This window comes from Pteropus medius, unplaced genomic scaffold (assembly GCF_902729225.1).
Source record: "Pteropus medius unplaced genomic scaffold, Ma_sr-lr_union100, whole genome shotgun sequence".
Classification (NCBI taxonomy): domain Eukaryota; kingdom Metazoa; phylum Chordata; class Mammalia; order Chiroptera; family Pteropodidae; genus Pteropus; species Pteropus medius.
This window is the reverse complement of record NW_024351073.1, coordinates 729,969-744,218: the sequence shown is the minus strand read 5'-3', so window position 1 is coordinate 744,218 and position 14,250 is coordinate 729,969. Positions and strand designations below refer to the sequence as shown.

Below are 14,250 nucleotides of genomic sequence, written 5' to 3'. Positions count from 1 at the left end.
CGGGGGAGCGGGGCTGGGAGAAAGGGGTGAAGGGTTAAAGAAGTACAGATTAGTAGTTGATAGAGGGTCATGGGGATGGAGAGTACGGCATAGGAAATGCAGTTAGTATTAACGTAATGACTAGGTGGAGAGCCAGAGGAGAGAAAGAGCAATTAGGGGGATTGTTTTATAAACTATATAAATGTCTAAGCATTGTACTAATAATAAAATTAAATTTAAAGATACATTGAATGAAATTCAACACAACTATTCAGTTAAAAACATATATGTATATAAAAACTTCTAAAATAGTATAAAGGATATTTATTAGAAATATAAACAGTACATATACTATTAAAGTTAAAATTCTAAATGAATTCTCATCAAAATCAAGAAAGTCCTCAATCTCTACCATTCACTAATATAGTTTCCAATATTATGTTAAGAAAATGAACTAAGTGGTATGAATTTTTAGGAAAAAAACTGTTATTATTTGCAGATAAAAGAGTTTTGTATATATCCAAGAGGATTTGTAAAAAGTAATAATAGCTAAAAAGAGGATTTAATAAAGTAAACAGATATTAGACGAATATACAGGAATTAAGTTTTCATTTTATTAGCAATGACCACTTAGGAATATCCAGCTCAAAATATTGACAAAAACTATGAAGTAATTAGGAATAAACGTAATGAAGGAGATAAAATGAGACCTGAATAAATTCAAAATATATTATATAACTGGACAAGTTATAAACCTATTAGTTCTTCCTAAATCAATCTCTTAAATGTTTAGTGTACAACAGGTTTTGCACAGTATCATCTTTCACTCCTATTTTATCATATTCACCACAGAAATACGATTCTTCATAAAGAGGAGGACTATATTAAGCTTGCTCACCACTCTATCCACAGCGCTTAATATAACACCTAATACGAAAACAAACAAACGAACAAACAAACCCCAAACCTCCTAATAAACTTTGTTAAACAAAATCTATCTCATTCATCACATTAAAATAAATAAATAAATAAATAAATAAATAAATAAATAAATAAATAAATAAATAAGCTGAGATCTAGAAAGGTTAAGTGGCTTCACAGAGACATCAAGTTGCTTCTGAATGTACTTGAAAGAAAAACGGAAGAGTCTTTGTATTAGAACATTGTATTTCAAAAGTAAACTTTTCCTCATTCAGTGGAAACAGCGTTCTTAGAAGACTATAAAACAGGAGAGATAAGTTTCGGTGTTGCCTTACCTACAAACTGGTTTTGTGACCTTGGTCAAGTCATTTCATTTTTCAGGATTCAGGCTCTCTTTCAGTAAAATTAGAGTGCTGTATGGCTGGATGATATTAAGAAATTATATTCCTTACCGTTAAGGAAATAATAGAATTATGGCTTATAAAAGGATTCCTTATCCTTTAGAGATAATGTTAAAATATTTATAGATAGAATAATACGATGTACGAGGTTTGCTTCAAAATAATCTGAAGAGAGGTGAAAAGTGAATAGGAGTATAGATGACATAAGATTGCTCATGAATAGATAACTGTCTAAGCTGGATATATGCATTTTACTATTCTATTTTTGTACATATGATATTTTCTCTAATAAAACTTTTTTTCAATAAAAGATTACTTCTAAAACAAAGGAATAAAGTAAGAAGAGTTCACCAACTGGAAATGCCAAATTCGGTCATTTAATAATATTTCGTCTTTGAGATTCATTAGTCCTCCTCCCTATGAAGAATCTTATTTCTGTAGTAATATATGAAATTACTAATAATGGATTTCTAGGAGAACTCATTTATCATTTTAACATTTCCTCCCCTCCTTTTAAGTGGGCTGTTCAATGAGAAGGGGCTGCTACAGTCATACAAACACATCATTAGCCAAAGGGATATGTGCTCATTCTCTCTGTAAAGCGGAAGAGAAGGGAAGGGAATGGGGAAAAAGTAAAGAGAGGGATTAACTGATTGATTAATTTTAAAAAATACATGCTCAAACTCCTATTGTAAGCAAAGAAGTCTGTTCTAATACCAGTGGAGACAGAGAGTATATGATCGAATTCTTACAAGAGCCGCTGGAAGAAGCCATGGTTTAGAATCAATCAGGTGTCTAGCTCACCCTCCTTTCAGTCTCTGGTTTTGGTACATATGAGTGCCAGTGAATTGTTAAAGTTCTTAGAGCTAAGTTGTTCACAAACACATCATATGAAATACAGCAAGAAGAATAGTTCCTTTACTTCAAAGCTAAAACAGACTCACGCAGCAATCAAAAGATAAATAATCTCTTTAAAATCACTGAAAATTGAGATATTCCAAAAAGAAAAGTCTATTTCACATTCTCATCGCATATCCCTTTGCTTACCTAAAAGATTAACGTTTCTTAGAACCTAGGCTGAGTGAGCTGACTTACTAATGAATTTGCTATTGTTCCTATTTAGCACTCCTCTTAGCAATGACTCCCATATTTCTACAGTTATGTTTCAATGTTTCCCATCTAAGAAGTATCAAAAGCTAATTTTATAAACATCCTAGTAGAAGACCTGAACTCTTCCAAAGAACTTGTTGACTGGTAAATTAAAAGAAACAAAATGGATAAATAAAATGGATAAAATACTCCATACATGAGATTATGTTAATTATATGTGATTATGCAGTGGAGACTTTAGAATTTGAGTGAAAGTTTAAAAACGATAAGATGCAGAAGAAAGAACATGCAAATTGTCAATCTAGCACCTTTCAAAACCCCCAGCTTGAACTAGCATCACATATACAGCATGTATCCTTCCAGTTACAGTAGACTCTATCCCACATAATAAAACAATAATTTATCGAGGTTACAGAAATGCTATAAGGATATTTATTTTGCATGTAGTTTTGCTTCCATCATGAAAGGTATTAGTTAAATACTCCCCAAAGAACCTTGAGGCAGAATGCAAAGCATATAAGAGCAAAGGAGACTCTGATCAAATCCCCATTTCATAACTTGCTACATATGTAAACTTGCATAGTTAACTCTCTTTATCTATAATAACAGGTATGGTTATATTTAACTCATGGTGTTCTATAAGAATTAAATAACAATAAACATGCAAATAAATAGCATAGTACCTGGCCAGTGGCATGTGCTTAATAGCTGTTAATTCTCTCCTTGTAAAAATATTAATTTATTATTTAGCTATGGCTTTTAAACCTTAATTATAGCTTTGAATCATCAACAGGATCCTCTAAGTAAGAAAATTTTTCCTTAAAAAATTAATATATCATATGTTATTCTATAAATATACTTTTAGTCTGAAAAAAATTTGGATGTAAATAATAAAACTAAGGATTCGTTTTCAACACAATGTTTTCCAGTTAGTCACAGATAAAATTATTTTTGGATGATCAAATATGGTATCCAAGTAAAGAATAATAAACAGCTTATGTTTCTAATAATATCCTAAATTCATAAATTTCACTGTCTTTTTAAAAAATGTATTTCCATTTGTTAAATCTCTGTAAAAGAAGAAATCATTTTTTGCTCTTAGAAATTCTGCAAGTATCAAATGTTTCTCTAATTGCTATAGGAAGGAAAGGTCCATCCGTTAGGTCAGTGCAGTTTTTATTCCTTGGTAGAATGACCAGGGCGTTGCTAGGTTCTTCCCTGGTCCCCTCTTCTGTCTAAGGCACCTGGAAACAGAACAGGCTGGAGGGATCGCCTTGATGTACAGGAGCCAGAGGGCAGACACTCCCACACGTGTGCAGGAGAGTTTAGCTGAATAAGAGCTTACAAGGGAGAAATTATATCAGCAAGGCCCACAAGCCAAAGAGGCAGTAACCAGATGTTAGATTGGAATTTTTTTAATCTCAATTTTGACTGATGTTCAGATATGACAGCTATGAGATATCAGCATGTGAGATAGATGCTCAGAAGCATAATTTACAGAGAAAATGGTCCAAAACAAGTTCCAAGACTCTTGGGATCCTTGGCAAGATCAAGGAGTACAGTTATGGACCATAGCAGATGATTCTGTGTGAAGGACTTTGAAGAAACTTTGAAGGGAATGGTGTGCCTGACTTTTACCTGAGAAAGTTGATGTGACTACTCTGGGGAAGTTACTACACTACCACTGACGGTGAAATAAGTGTGTGAGTGCTTCCCAGATGTGGGCTATATGAGAGAGGTCTAGCCTAAAGATACTTTAATCATTTTCTCAATAGGACACCCCAGAAGGAAGAGAGGGCCTTATCCATGAGAATCTATATATGAAGTAGACCACAGGAAAACCAGGAGCTGCTGGGGAAGCATCCAGCCATCAACCATCAAGGAAGATGTTGCAGAAGGAGCCCACAGGAGGTCTCCAAAGACTCCACAACACACAGAAAGAAAGACATCAGCTTCAAACATCTGAAAGGACGAGGGAGCATGGGGCCAGCATAGATTACCAATCACCAGCCACGTGAGAACTTTCCTGACCTATTTCCTCGCCTTCTCATTCTCCTGGATTTTGTCCCTGTGGGTGCCAAGCATTGAGCTGGGGGAGGCATTGAGTAAAGAGAAAAAGCAAAAGAACATCACATACAACCTTCCCCCGATGCAGCGGCCTGGGCTGCCCTGCCCATAGCTGGGGAGCAGTAGTAAGAGGAGATGCATTGCTTTTAATGCATGTGGAAGCATTGTTTACTATTTTTGACTGGACCCTTTAATTCTTGACTCGAGACAGAGTTTGTAAATTAGAGAGACCCAATGACAGTTTATTATCTAAGAATGAGCTGAAATGTCATGCAGAGGGAAATCTACTCTAACTAAATAAAGTTAAAGGCACCACGTGAGATAAAAATAGCTGTGTTTTGATTTCATCCCACATGTAGAGCTTGTTCAACATATTGGATACAGCAAACACAATCACACACACACACACACACACACACACATGCTTGTTACAGCTGGTCCCTTAACACACATTCACTAACAAAGAAAATAGTCTTTTAAAATGATCAAAAACAGCAGCACTGCAACAGTATTTGTAAGAGGAAGTAACTGCTAAAAGCCAAAGGAAGGCCTCCAGAACAAAAGAGAAGAGGATTATGCCTCTTCAGAAGAATAAGGCACTGCTTGCTCTTTAAACAGTCCCAGATGGCAGTTTTTCAAGAAATTCTAAATAATAGAATAGAATACAGTTAAGTCCTCACTTAACATTGTCAATAGCTTTTGTGACTTTAAGCGAAACAATGTATAATGAAACCAATTTTACCACGGGCTAATTGATATAAACAAAAGTTAAGTTCTTCAAGCATCTCATCAACATTATGACAAAACAACATTATTCAAGGATCTGCTCTAACAGAATAGAAAAAAAAAAGCTGATACCAGTTTTGGTAATAGAGTGTGAGTGTGAAATGGGATAATTTTTCTGGACAATAATTCAATATGTATCAAAAAACTCAAAAAAATTGACAAAGATATTCTATTTCTAGGAATTTATATTAGGAAAACCATCCTAGAAATATGTAAAGACATAAATTCAAAAATATTAATAATATTAAGCAAAAGAAAATCAAACAAAACATAAGTGAAACTAGCTTTCAGACATTAGACAACAGACAGTACAGGACTGTGATCTCTGAGAGATGGCAAGCCAATGAGGTAGGCCTGCAATCGCCCCAGCTTACTGCCTGGAGAGATTCTGTAGGCTGCATTGCAGGGAGGGGAACCTGGATGGAACTCAGCAATCTTCTTAGGTTCAGAGACACCAAGGCAACTAGAATTTGATTTGAGATCTCAAAATATCAGAGAGGAGGTTGCTACACTGAGATAGAGAGCTCAGAAGATTTACAAGGTTCACCTCAAATCTTTGGCGGAATGTAAATATATGAGAAGAAATTATCCAAGGCCTAGGAAAGAACCAGTAGGAAGTATTAGGCTAAAAATGTCCAGAACTTACACAGGTTTGGGAACAATTCACATTCTTACTAACCAGAGGGAAAGGCCTCACAATACATGGGACATCAGGTAGAGTCCTCAGAAGAAAATCGCCTTAGGAGTGGGGCTAATTAGGTTGAAACTACAGGCTGCCTTCAACTAACCTTAAGAAAGCTCAAAAGAAAAAACTGAAAAAAATCAACCTGAGTGACATATATAAGAAACATCAAAGAATGTCCTTTAAGCAGAAGGAAAATAACATCAGATGGCAATCTATAGCTACGTGAAGGAAAAGTGTAGGAAAGAAAAAATATGTCGGGAAAAATATATATGTATACATATATATATTTAATGGTACATAATAAAATATACAAAATATATAATTTTCCCATTTTTAATATCTTTAAAGGAGAACTGACTGTTTAAAGCAAAAATAATAAAGTATCATGGGGTTTATAACACATGCAAAATAAAATGTATAACCAACAATAGCAAGTAGGATAAGAGCAGGGAACAGAACTATACAGTTGCATAGTTCTTACACTATATGTAATATGATAAATATTACTTAAAGTAGACTGTCATAAATAAAAGATGTGTATTGTAAACCCTGGAGGAACCAATAAAAAAAATAAGAAAATAAGTCAATAATGAAAATAAAATGAAATCATAAAAAATACTTAACTAATCCAAAAGAAAGTAGAGAAAGGAAGAAAAAAAAAAGAACAGATGGGCGTATGGAGGGAAAATCATATGCTGATAATTTTAAACCCAACAATGTCGATGATTACATTCAATGTAAATGGTCTTATCCTGCAATTAAAGGTCAGCTATCATAAGACTGGATATAACAGCAAGACCTAAATGTATATTAATCACAAAAACTCACTTATATATAAAGATGTCAATAGGCTGCCGGTAGAAGACTAGAAAAAGACATATCATGCAGAGTGACTATATTAATATCAGACAGTAGACTTCAGAATAAGAAATGTTACCAGAGATAGAGAAGGACATAATGAAAAAGAGATCAATTCGTTTAGAGAACATAACAATCTTAAATGTGTACTAACGCAACTAGCAATAGAGCTTAAAAATATAGCTACAAAAAGTGATACAAAGGAAAGGAGAAATAGACAAATGCAAAATTATAGCTGAAGATTTCAATATTTCTCTCTCAGTAATAGATAGGATATAGAGGACTTGAATAACACTATCATATGGGACCTAATTAACGGTTATAGAACACTCTATAAGAGCAGAATACAAATTCTTTTCCAGTGCAGTTGGAACTGTCACTAAGATAGACTATATTTCGAGCCATAAATAAACTTCAAATATAAAAGAATAAAAACCATAATAAAGTATGTTCTCAGATCTCAAGAGAATTAAACTAGAAATACAAAGCTTACGGAAAATTACCAAGTACTTGAAAATTAAATGACGCTTCTAAATAACAAAGAGACCATTTAAAAAATTACAAGGGAGATTAGAAAGATTTTAGAGACTAAAAATGAAAACACAACATATAAAAATTTGAGGAATATTGCTAATACAGTGCTTACAGAGAAATTTATAGTATTACAAGGTGTTATTAGAAAAGAAGAAAGGTTTCAAATCAATGATCAAGGCAGGAGTTGGGAAATTTTTGTGTAAAAAGCTAAATGGTAAATATTTTAAGTTTTGTAGGTCAGATAGTCTCTGTTGCAACTACTCAATTTTGCTATTTTGCACAAAGGCAGCTATAGGAAATATGGAAATGTGGCTCTGTTCCAATAAAACTTTATTTATAAAACAGGCAGTAGGCCTGATTAAATACATGGGCCATATTTGCTGCCCCCTGCTAGAATATCAGCTCCATAAATGTGGAGAATTTCATCTGTTTTATTAACTGCTGCATCTTCAAAAGGCTAGAACAGTGCATGGCCTTTAATACATTCCTAATAAATATTTGTTGAATGAATAAACTAAATCCCCAGAACAAGCATATGAGTTAAATATTATCATTTTAAAAATGAGTATACTAAGATGAAATAATTTGCCACACCACCAATCAGTGATAGAACCAGTATTTAAGCACAGGTCTGTCTAATTCCAAAGTTCTGTATATTTTCCTCTATACTACACTGATACGGCAAAAGCATACTGAATAATTGTAAAAGCATCATACCGTGAAATACATATTTTCCACCTGTCATTTTCCTTACCCATGGTTTGTAGTTTCCTGAGAATTAGGACCAAATGAACAAGACACCAATATGTTAAAACCATAACTATAACTATATGTTTATGTCTTTATCTATACCATAATCTTTCTATTTCTATACCTGTATCTATAGATTTAATATTTGGACTACAATTGATGCAACTAAACCACTCAAATGAATCTTGAACATAACCCTCTTAGTGGTACTAGCAGGAAGACTAGAGTTAGCTTCTTTAAAACAGACATCTAGAAGACTAAATCAATTTTGTGCACTCATATATGTAGCATCCATGAGTATGACATTAATTTGTATTTGTTCTTTTATAACGCACAAAGATTTGAAAGCTCTGATGGAAAGACAAACACCAAAACATCCTTTGCCTTAAGAATCCCTCATTTCAGTTCTACCCACGTAGAAGTGGTGGGCCCTTGGCTGTTGTGTCACTTGTTTACAGCAGCCCTGTCCAGTGTGCTGCTGCTACATGCTTTCAGTAACCAGTTCCCGTAGCTGATCTTACACATCTGCTTCCTTTCACAAGTCAATAATCCATGGCAGCTGTTTTTCAAAAATAGGCATTAGGAAAGCCAGAGCAATTCTGAATGTAGATTCAAAAGACTGCACATTTTTTCACATTTATGTAGCTTGCCTGGGGTTTTACCACCATCATCATGATAATCAGGGAACTCAATGGAGCCAACTACTGTTTTGTTAAATTTTCTCTCTTCAGATGTTCAGGGCAGAATTTTAAAAAATCTATATACATGGGACCAATGCTGCATACTAAGAAGCTATAAAGAATAAGACAAAATAGTATCCGCAACGTTTGCCCGCCTTAAAATTAATGTTTATTATAATCTGACATTGTGATGATTAATGGGGATGCCATGATGCAGAAAAACTCAAGGCTTTACAAGTATTGAAAGATTATTAAACTCACTAAAAAGATAAAAGTAAATGAAAATGATATAATAAATCTGAACTTTTTAGCTTTTTGACTGCCAGATCTTGCAATAAAAATATTTCTAAATTTTATTAATCAACATAAATCTTTGAAACAAACAGAAATAGATTGCTCACTGAAACTATATAAGGAGGCTAGACTGTACCTTATCCAGAGCAAGAAATCTGTCCTCAAGAGTTTAACTTTTGGTACTTGAACATGAACTTAGGACAAGCAGGTTGTACTAGTTACTGTAAAATATATTCTTGTTTATGCCAATGTACTTTAAGGTAAATATTTCCTCTTTGATGTTAAGCAATAGAGCATTGAAGAAGCTAAAAATAATAGCCATTATTTATGGAATGCTTTTAGTGTTCACTTTTCATTTTCTCCTCACTTAATCCTAACAAAAACATGTACTCCAGATTGTATAATTTGTAAGGGGTAGGGCTGAAATTCAAATCAGATTTCTTCCAAGCTAAAAATCTTGATTCTTCAGCTATCTTGCATCCAAAAGAATTAAATACACATAAAGAAACCAAAAAGTTAATATCAGTTACTAAGAGAATAAAAGAAATGCTCATCGGAAATGACACTACCAACTTCCATTACCACAAAGAGTGCAACCAGACACAAGAATACTTTTTATGCTTAATTTTTCTCAAATTAAGTTCCACCTTCAGAACTTCAGAGTTCCCCACTGCCACCTGACTAGGTCCAATTCTTTGGAAACTCATGAGCGTCAAATCATATTAAGAAAATTGTAAAGTAATAAACATTGATGTTTTAATTTTTCATAAGAATCTCAACAGGACATGTAAAAATGTGATACATGTTGGAAAATCTTTCCTACAAATGACTACATAACACGTACCATCGCTATGAGAGCTGCCTGGCTCACTGTGTGCTAAATCATAATATAAACAAATCGTATACTGACTTTTTCAAGATGCCCAAGTTCCCTGACAGCAAAAACATGTAAAACATGTTTCTACTCCATACCCAGGACTACTGTGCTAACTGATGACAAAACTCATTAACAGTCCAACAACATAGATATATTTAAAACTCTATTGCTTCTGCTCACAGTAACCAATGCTATTCCCTTTTCTGCTATGTATCCCCAACTTCTCCCTCTACATTTATTGAATAATAACAATCCCACTTATCTAGCATGCACTATGTTCAAGCTCTGCGTATGTACTTTGTATGTACTTTGTATGTATGTATTATATCATTTATTTCTTCACATAGCCCTATAAAGTAGGTACTGGTATATCATTCCCATTTCATAGATGAGGAAACATAGGCAACTGCTTCAAGTTACACTGCTAGCAAGTGACCAAAATAGAATTTCAAGGCAGGTCTGTCTCACTAAGGAGTCCTTGCTCTTAACTATTAAGCTATGAGAGCCAGATGGGACCCTAGAAATTATCTAGCCTCAAAACCTCAGTTAATAGATGAAGATTCTTTAACTCAAAGAGCTTAAGTGACATGTTCAAGGTCACACCTTGATTACTGGTAGAGTCAGGGATAAAACCCAGGGCTTAATTTTCTATGCTCTTTCTATTACTCATATGGTCTTTTTCTTAAATCTGAAAATGGAAATACATGCTGATTTCCTACACAAATATTTCCATAAACTGTCGATCAGACTCACTGTACAATACTCAAGAGATCCTCTCTGATTCTCCGAAGCCTCTAAAAGCTGCCAACTCTAACTACTATGGTTGATATAGAAAGACAAATATTGTTAAACTAAAATAACAATATAATCGATAATTTACTATGGGTTCTTAGTGTTAATGGGTCGATCGTATTTTTCCTTACATTTTAAATACGAATTATGTTCATTCTTTAATACACTGGTTCTTGAACCTGGTTACACAGTATAATCACCACAGTTGCTTTTAAAATGCCTAGTGCTCACACTACATCCCAAATTAATTAAATTGGAAACTCTGGGGTCGGGGGCGGTGAGACTCGGGCACTGGTATTTTTTTAAAACTCCCAGGTGATTCCAATATGCAATCAACTTTGAGAACCAGGGTTTTAATAACTACCGGAACTTTAATATTTCAGGAGGTATTAGATCAAAAGAGCTAAACTAACACATTCTTTCACATTGTCATCAACTATATTAATCCACTTTCCTTAAAAAATTATGAGAGAAAAATCTGACAGCTTTCTAAAAAAACCTCTCAAATCATAGAATGTGAACCACATTTTTTCTTTAGCTGGTGTCACAGAGAAACACATGGGACTCAATAAACGCACAAAAAAGAGTAATCTGAGCTCATAATCATGGACATGTGTTCACTGTTGTTTCCATACACATAGCAGAGAGCAACTACTTGGATATAATGAACCACACTCATAAGTTAACTGATTACAGTCCCTTTTCCAAAGCTAATTCTGATAGGTTTCTTCCTTGATTTAAGTCATTAGTAAATGAAAACTGTTTGCATTTCACGAGCATGTTTAAACATCTCAGGTTTTGTTTTCTCTAATGGAAGACAATGTGATTGATTACTTATGGGGTCACATGAGTGATCAAGAGAGAATTTTAATCACCGTGAATAAAAAAATAATAAAATTAACATAAAATTAAATAAACGTGTTCACTGTTCTTTCTAGTTACAAAAACTTAGTTATGATAAATATTTGTATTTCTAACTTTCTTCAGAGTACAATCAAACCATTTTCTGAAACCTTCCTGACCTGTTTCTTCATAGAAAATTCTGATTTGGCCCTGATCTTGCCTATTTTTAGTCCCAACTACATAGTAAACTGATAAAGCTGAATATTTCTCAGTGCTTGCTAATTGAAATTTGATTCAAATAAGAAAAACACATTAAAACATTTATTTTTTAATGATTTATTTTAACAATTTATTTTTTACTCTCATAGCAATCTGACAAGATTTTTCTTAATATTTCAAAAATAATTATTCTGATCCAAGCATAATTCAAAAAAAAAAAAATGTCTACTTACAGGTATTATCCAGTTAGCCACGTCACCATATTTGGAAACCTGCATTGCTCCTAACATCGTCATATTGACATGTCCCCTGAGAAAGGAGAAAAGTAAATATAAAGCAACTTCACATGCTTTATGTCCCATCTGCTTGAAATTGCCAGCAATTAAAATAAATAATTCTATATTCCTCAAATACATTTGTTTTCCCCCACCCAACACCTGATTTCCAAATACATCAGCTCAAGTCAATGAAGAGAAATAACCATTAAGAGTTCTTTAAAAAATTATAGCCTATATTTTCTCCAAAAAACAATTAAAAACAGGGGTACACAGTGAGTTTGTTTCATTTACTGAGGGAGAATGTGGCTTGATTTACAAGCAAACACCAACTAGAAAATGAACACACGATTTGTAGACAATGTTAGGATCCTCAGAAAGAACCTTTTAAAATGTTTACTTCAGTAGAGTCGTCACACAGATCTATATTCCATTTGGGGACTCCTTTAATAATAGCAGGCTACATGTTCCAATTCCCAACATTCAGTGTGAATAATTTCACATTTCGGTATAGCTGAACTAGCCCAAGATCATTTTCTGGCTGAGAAACATGGCTGTTTCAGATCCTTGCTAACACACTTGGTAGATGACTCAGCTCATTCTACACTGTGTGAAACATGAGGGGCTCCATTATTACATACCCTCTAATCATGGCAAATGATTCATCGCTGGAGAAATAAGAGGCTCCTGGAAGAACAGTAACTGTTTCCTTGCCTAAACGCACACATGCACACATGCAAGGGTGAGAAAAGAAAAAAAAAGAAAAAAAAAAAGCTATTAGATTTCTAAGAGTATCATGGTGGAGAGAGAAGTCTACACTTCTCTGTTTCCTGAAGAACCAAAGCTTCCTTTACCAAAGTGCAGTGGCAGTGGTGGTGTGAGAGACACAGTGGGAACTGTCCGCCCTGTAAAGAGGAGCATCATCACAACATTGTTCAGATCTGCTCTTGCATAGTAATAATAAAAAGCAGACCACCTTTTAATCTTATTGTTTGGAAATTCTCTACAGAAAATGCAAGCCCCTATTGCCTATACTAATGGTCCCCAACCTTTTTGGCACCAGTGACCAGTGCTCCTATGAGAATCTAATGCCTGATGATCTGAGGTGAAGCTGGGGTGGTGATATAGCCCTGGGGAGCGGCTGCAAATACAAGTGAAGCTTTGCTCACTCGCCCTCTGCTCACCTTGTGCTGTGCCTGCTGCCCAGTTCCTAACAGGGCAGGGACTGGTACCAGTCTGCAGCCGGATGTTGAAGACCCTTGGTCTGTACCCTTCCTGTCCTCCCACCAGCCCTACTCCCTTCAAAAGCCCCTGCTAAAGGCTAGTAGGAGTGAGTAGGAAAGGAGTTCCTGGGATGAACCTATCAGAATCCAACGCTACTGTGATCACTAGACTGAAGAGATTGTGGAACAACCATAAAGAAAAGCAATTTTGAAGGGGATGACACAAGATGTCTTCAGATATTTCTTTAAAACCAATGAATAATCTAGAAAGAGAAGAACCACCAAATTCCTTCACATCAGTAGCCCTGAATCTCCTCTTTCACTCTCAATCTCTCTTTCCTTTCTTTCCCCTATAAGTTTGTATTAAAACCATAGGACTTTGATGAAACTGGGAATTGTAATACTGGTCTACTTATTGAATGTTAACTTCTTCTTATGAAAACCTCCCTCAAAACTCACATCTCATAATAAAAGTTCAGAACTGGGAAAGATTTTCAGGGTCTTCTAGTCCCCACACAACTAACAATATCACCCGACTTGTATCTAAGCTGCTTTCTTCTTGTGATCTATTTCCTGTCTGTCCAGGAGCTTCCAGTGCCTGGGAGAAGCTTCTGGTTTCCACCAGAATGATGCTCACATGCCACTTTGTCAAAGGTCAGTCAAATGTGTGCGGACACCCCATGCATCACCCCAGTGTAGCAGGGCAGACAAAAAGAAAGGAAGGAAAGTTGTGATTCCAAGACTGAAACAGAGGAAGGCTCCTGAGCACAACAGGACCAACGTGCTCTGAAATCCCCTGCAATGCAACACAGCTGTACTCTCAGCTTCTCGAGCCTTGCCTGAAGGCTAACTTCTCCATCAATATCTACCTCTATTTAAGCTCAAATATGGAGAAAGAGTAAGACTATTTATGTTAGGCTGAAATATTTATTCCCCAGAGGAGTTTGATTCCAAAC

General features: G+C 34.9%; 1 protein-coding gene across 1 annotated transcript in view; it reads right to left on the bottom strand.

The window, feature by feature from the left end:
* OXCT1 (3-oxoacid CoA-transferase 1) overlaps window positions 1-14,250 on the bottom strand; it is a 110,368-nt gene that overhangs the window by 42,134 nt on the left and 53,984 nt on the right. Inside the window, exons 12-13 of the mRNA XM_039842584.1 lie at window positions 12,713-12,785; window positions 12,030-12,105 (exon numbers count right to left, since the gene is read on the bottom strand). Coding sequence (XP_039698518.1) covers window positions 12,030-12,105; window positions 12,713-12,785 — 149 coding nt within the window. The remainder of the gene's footprint in view (window positions 1-12,029; window positions 12,106-12,712; window positions 12,786-14,250) is intronic.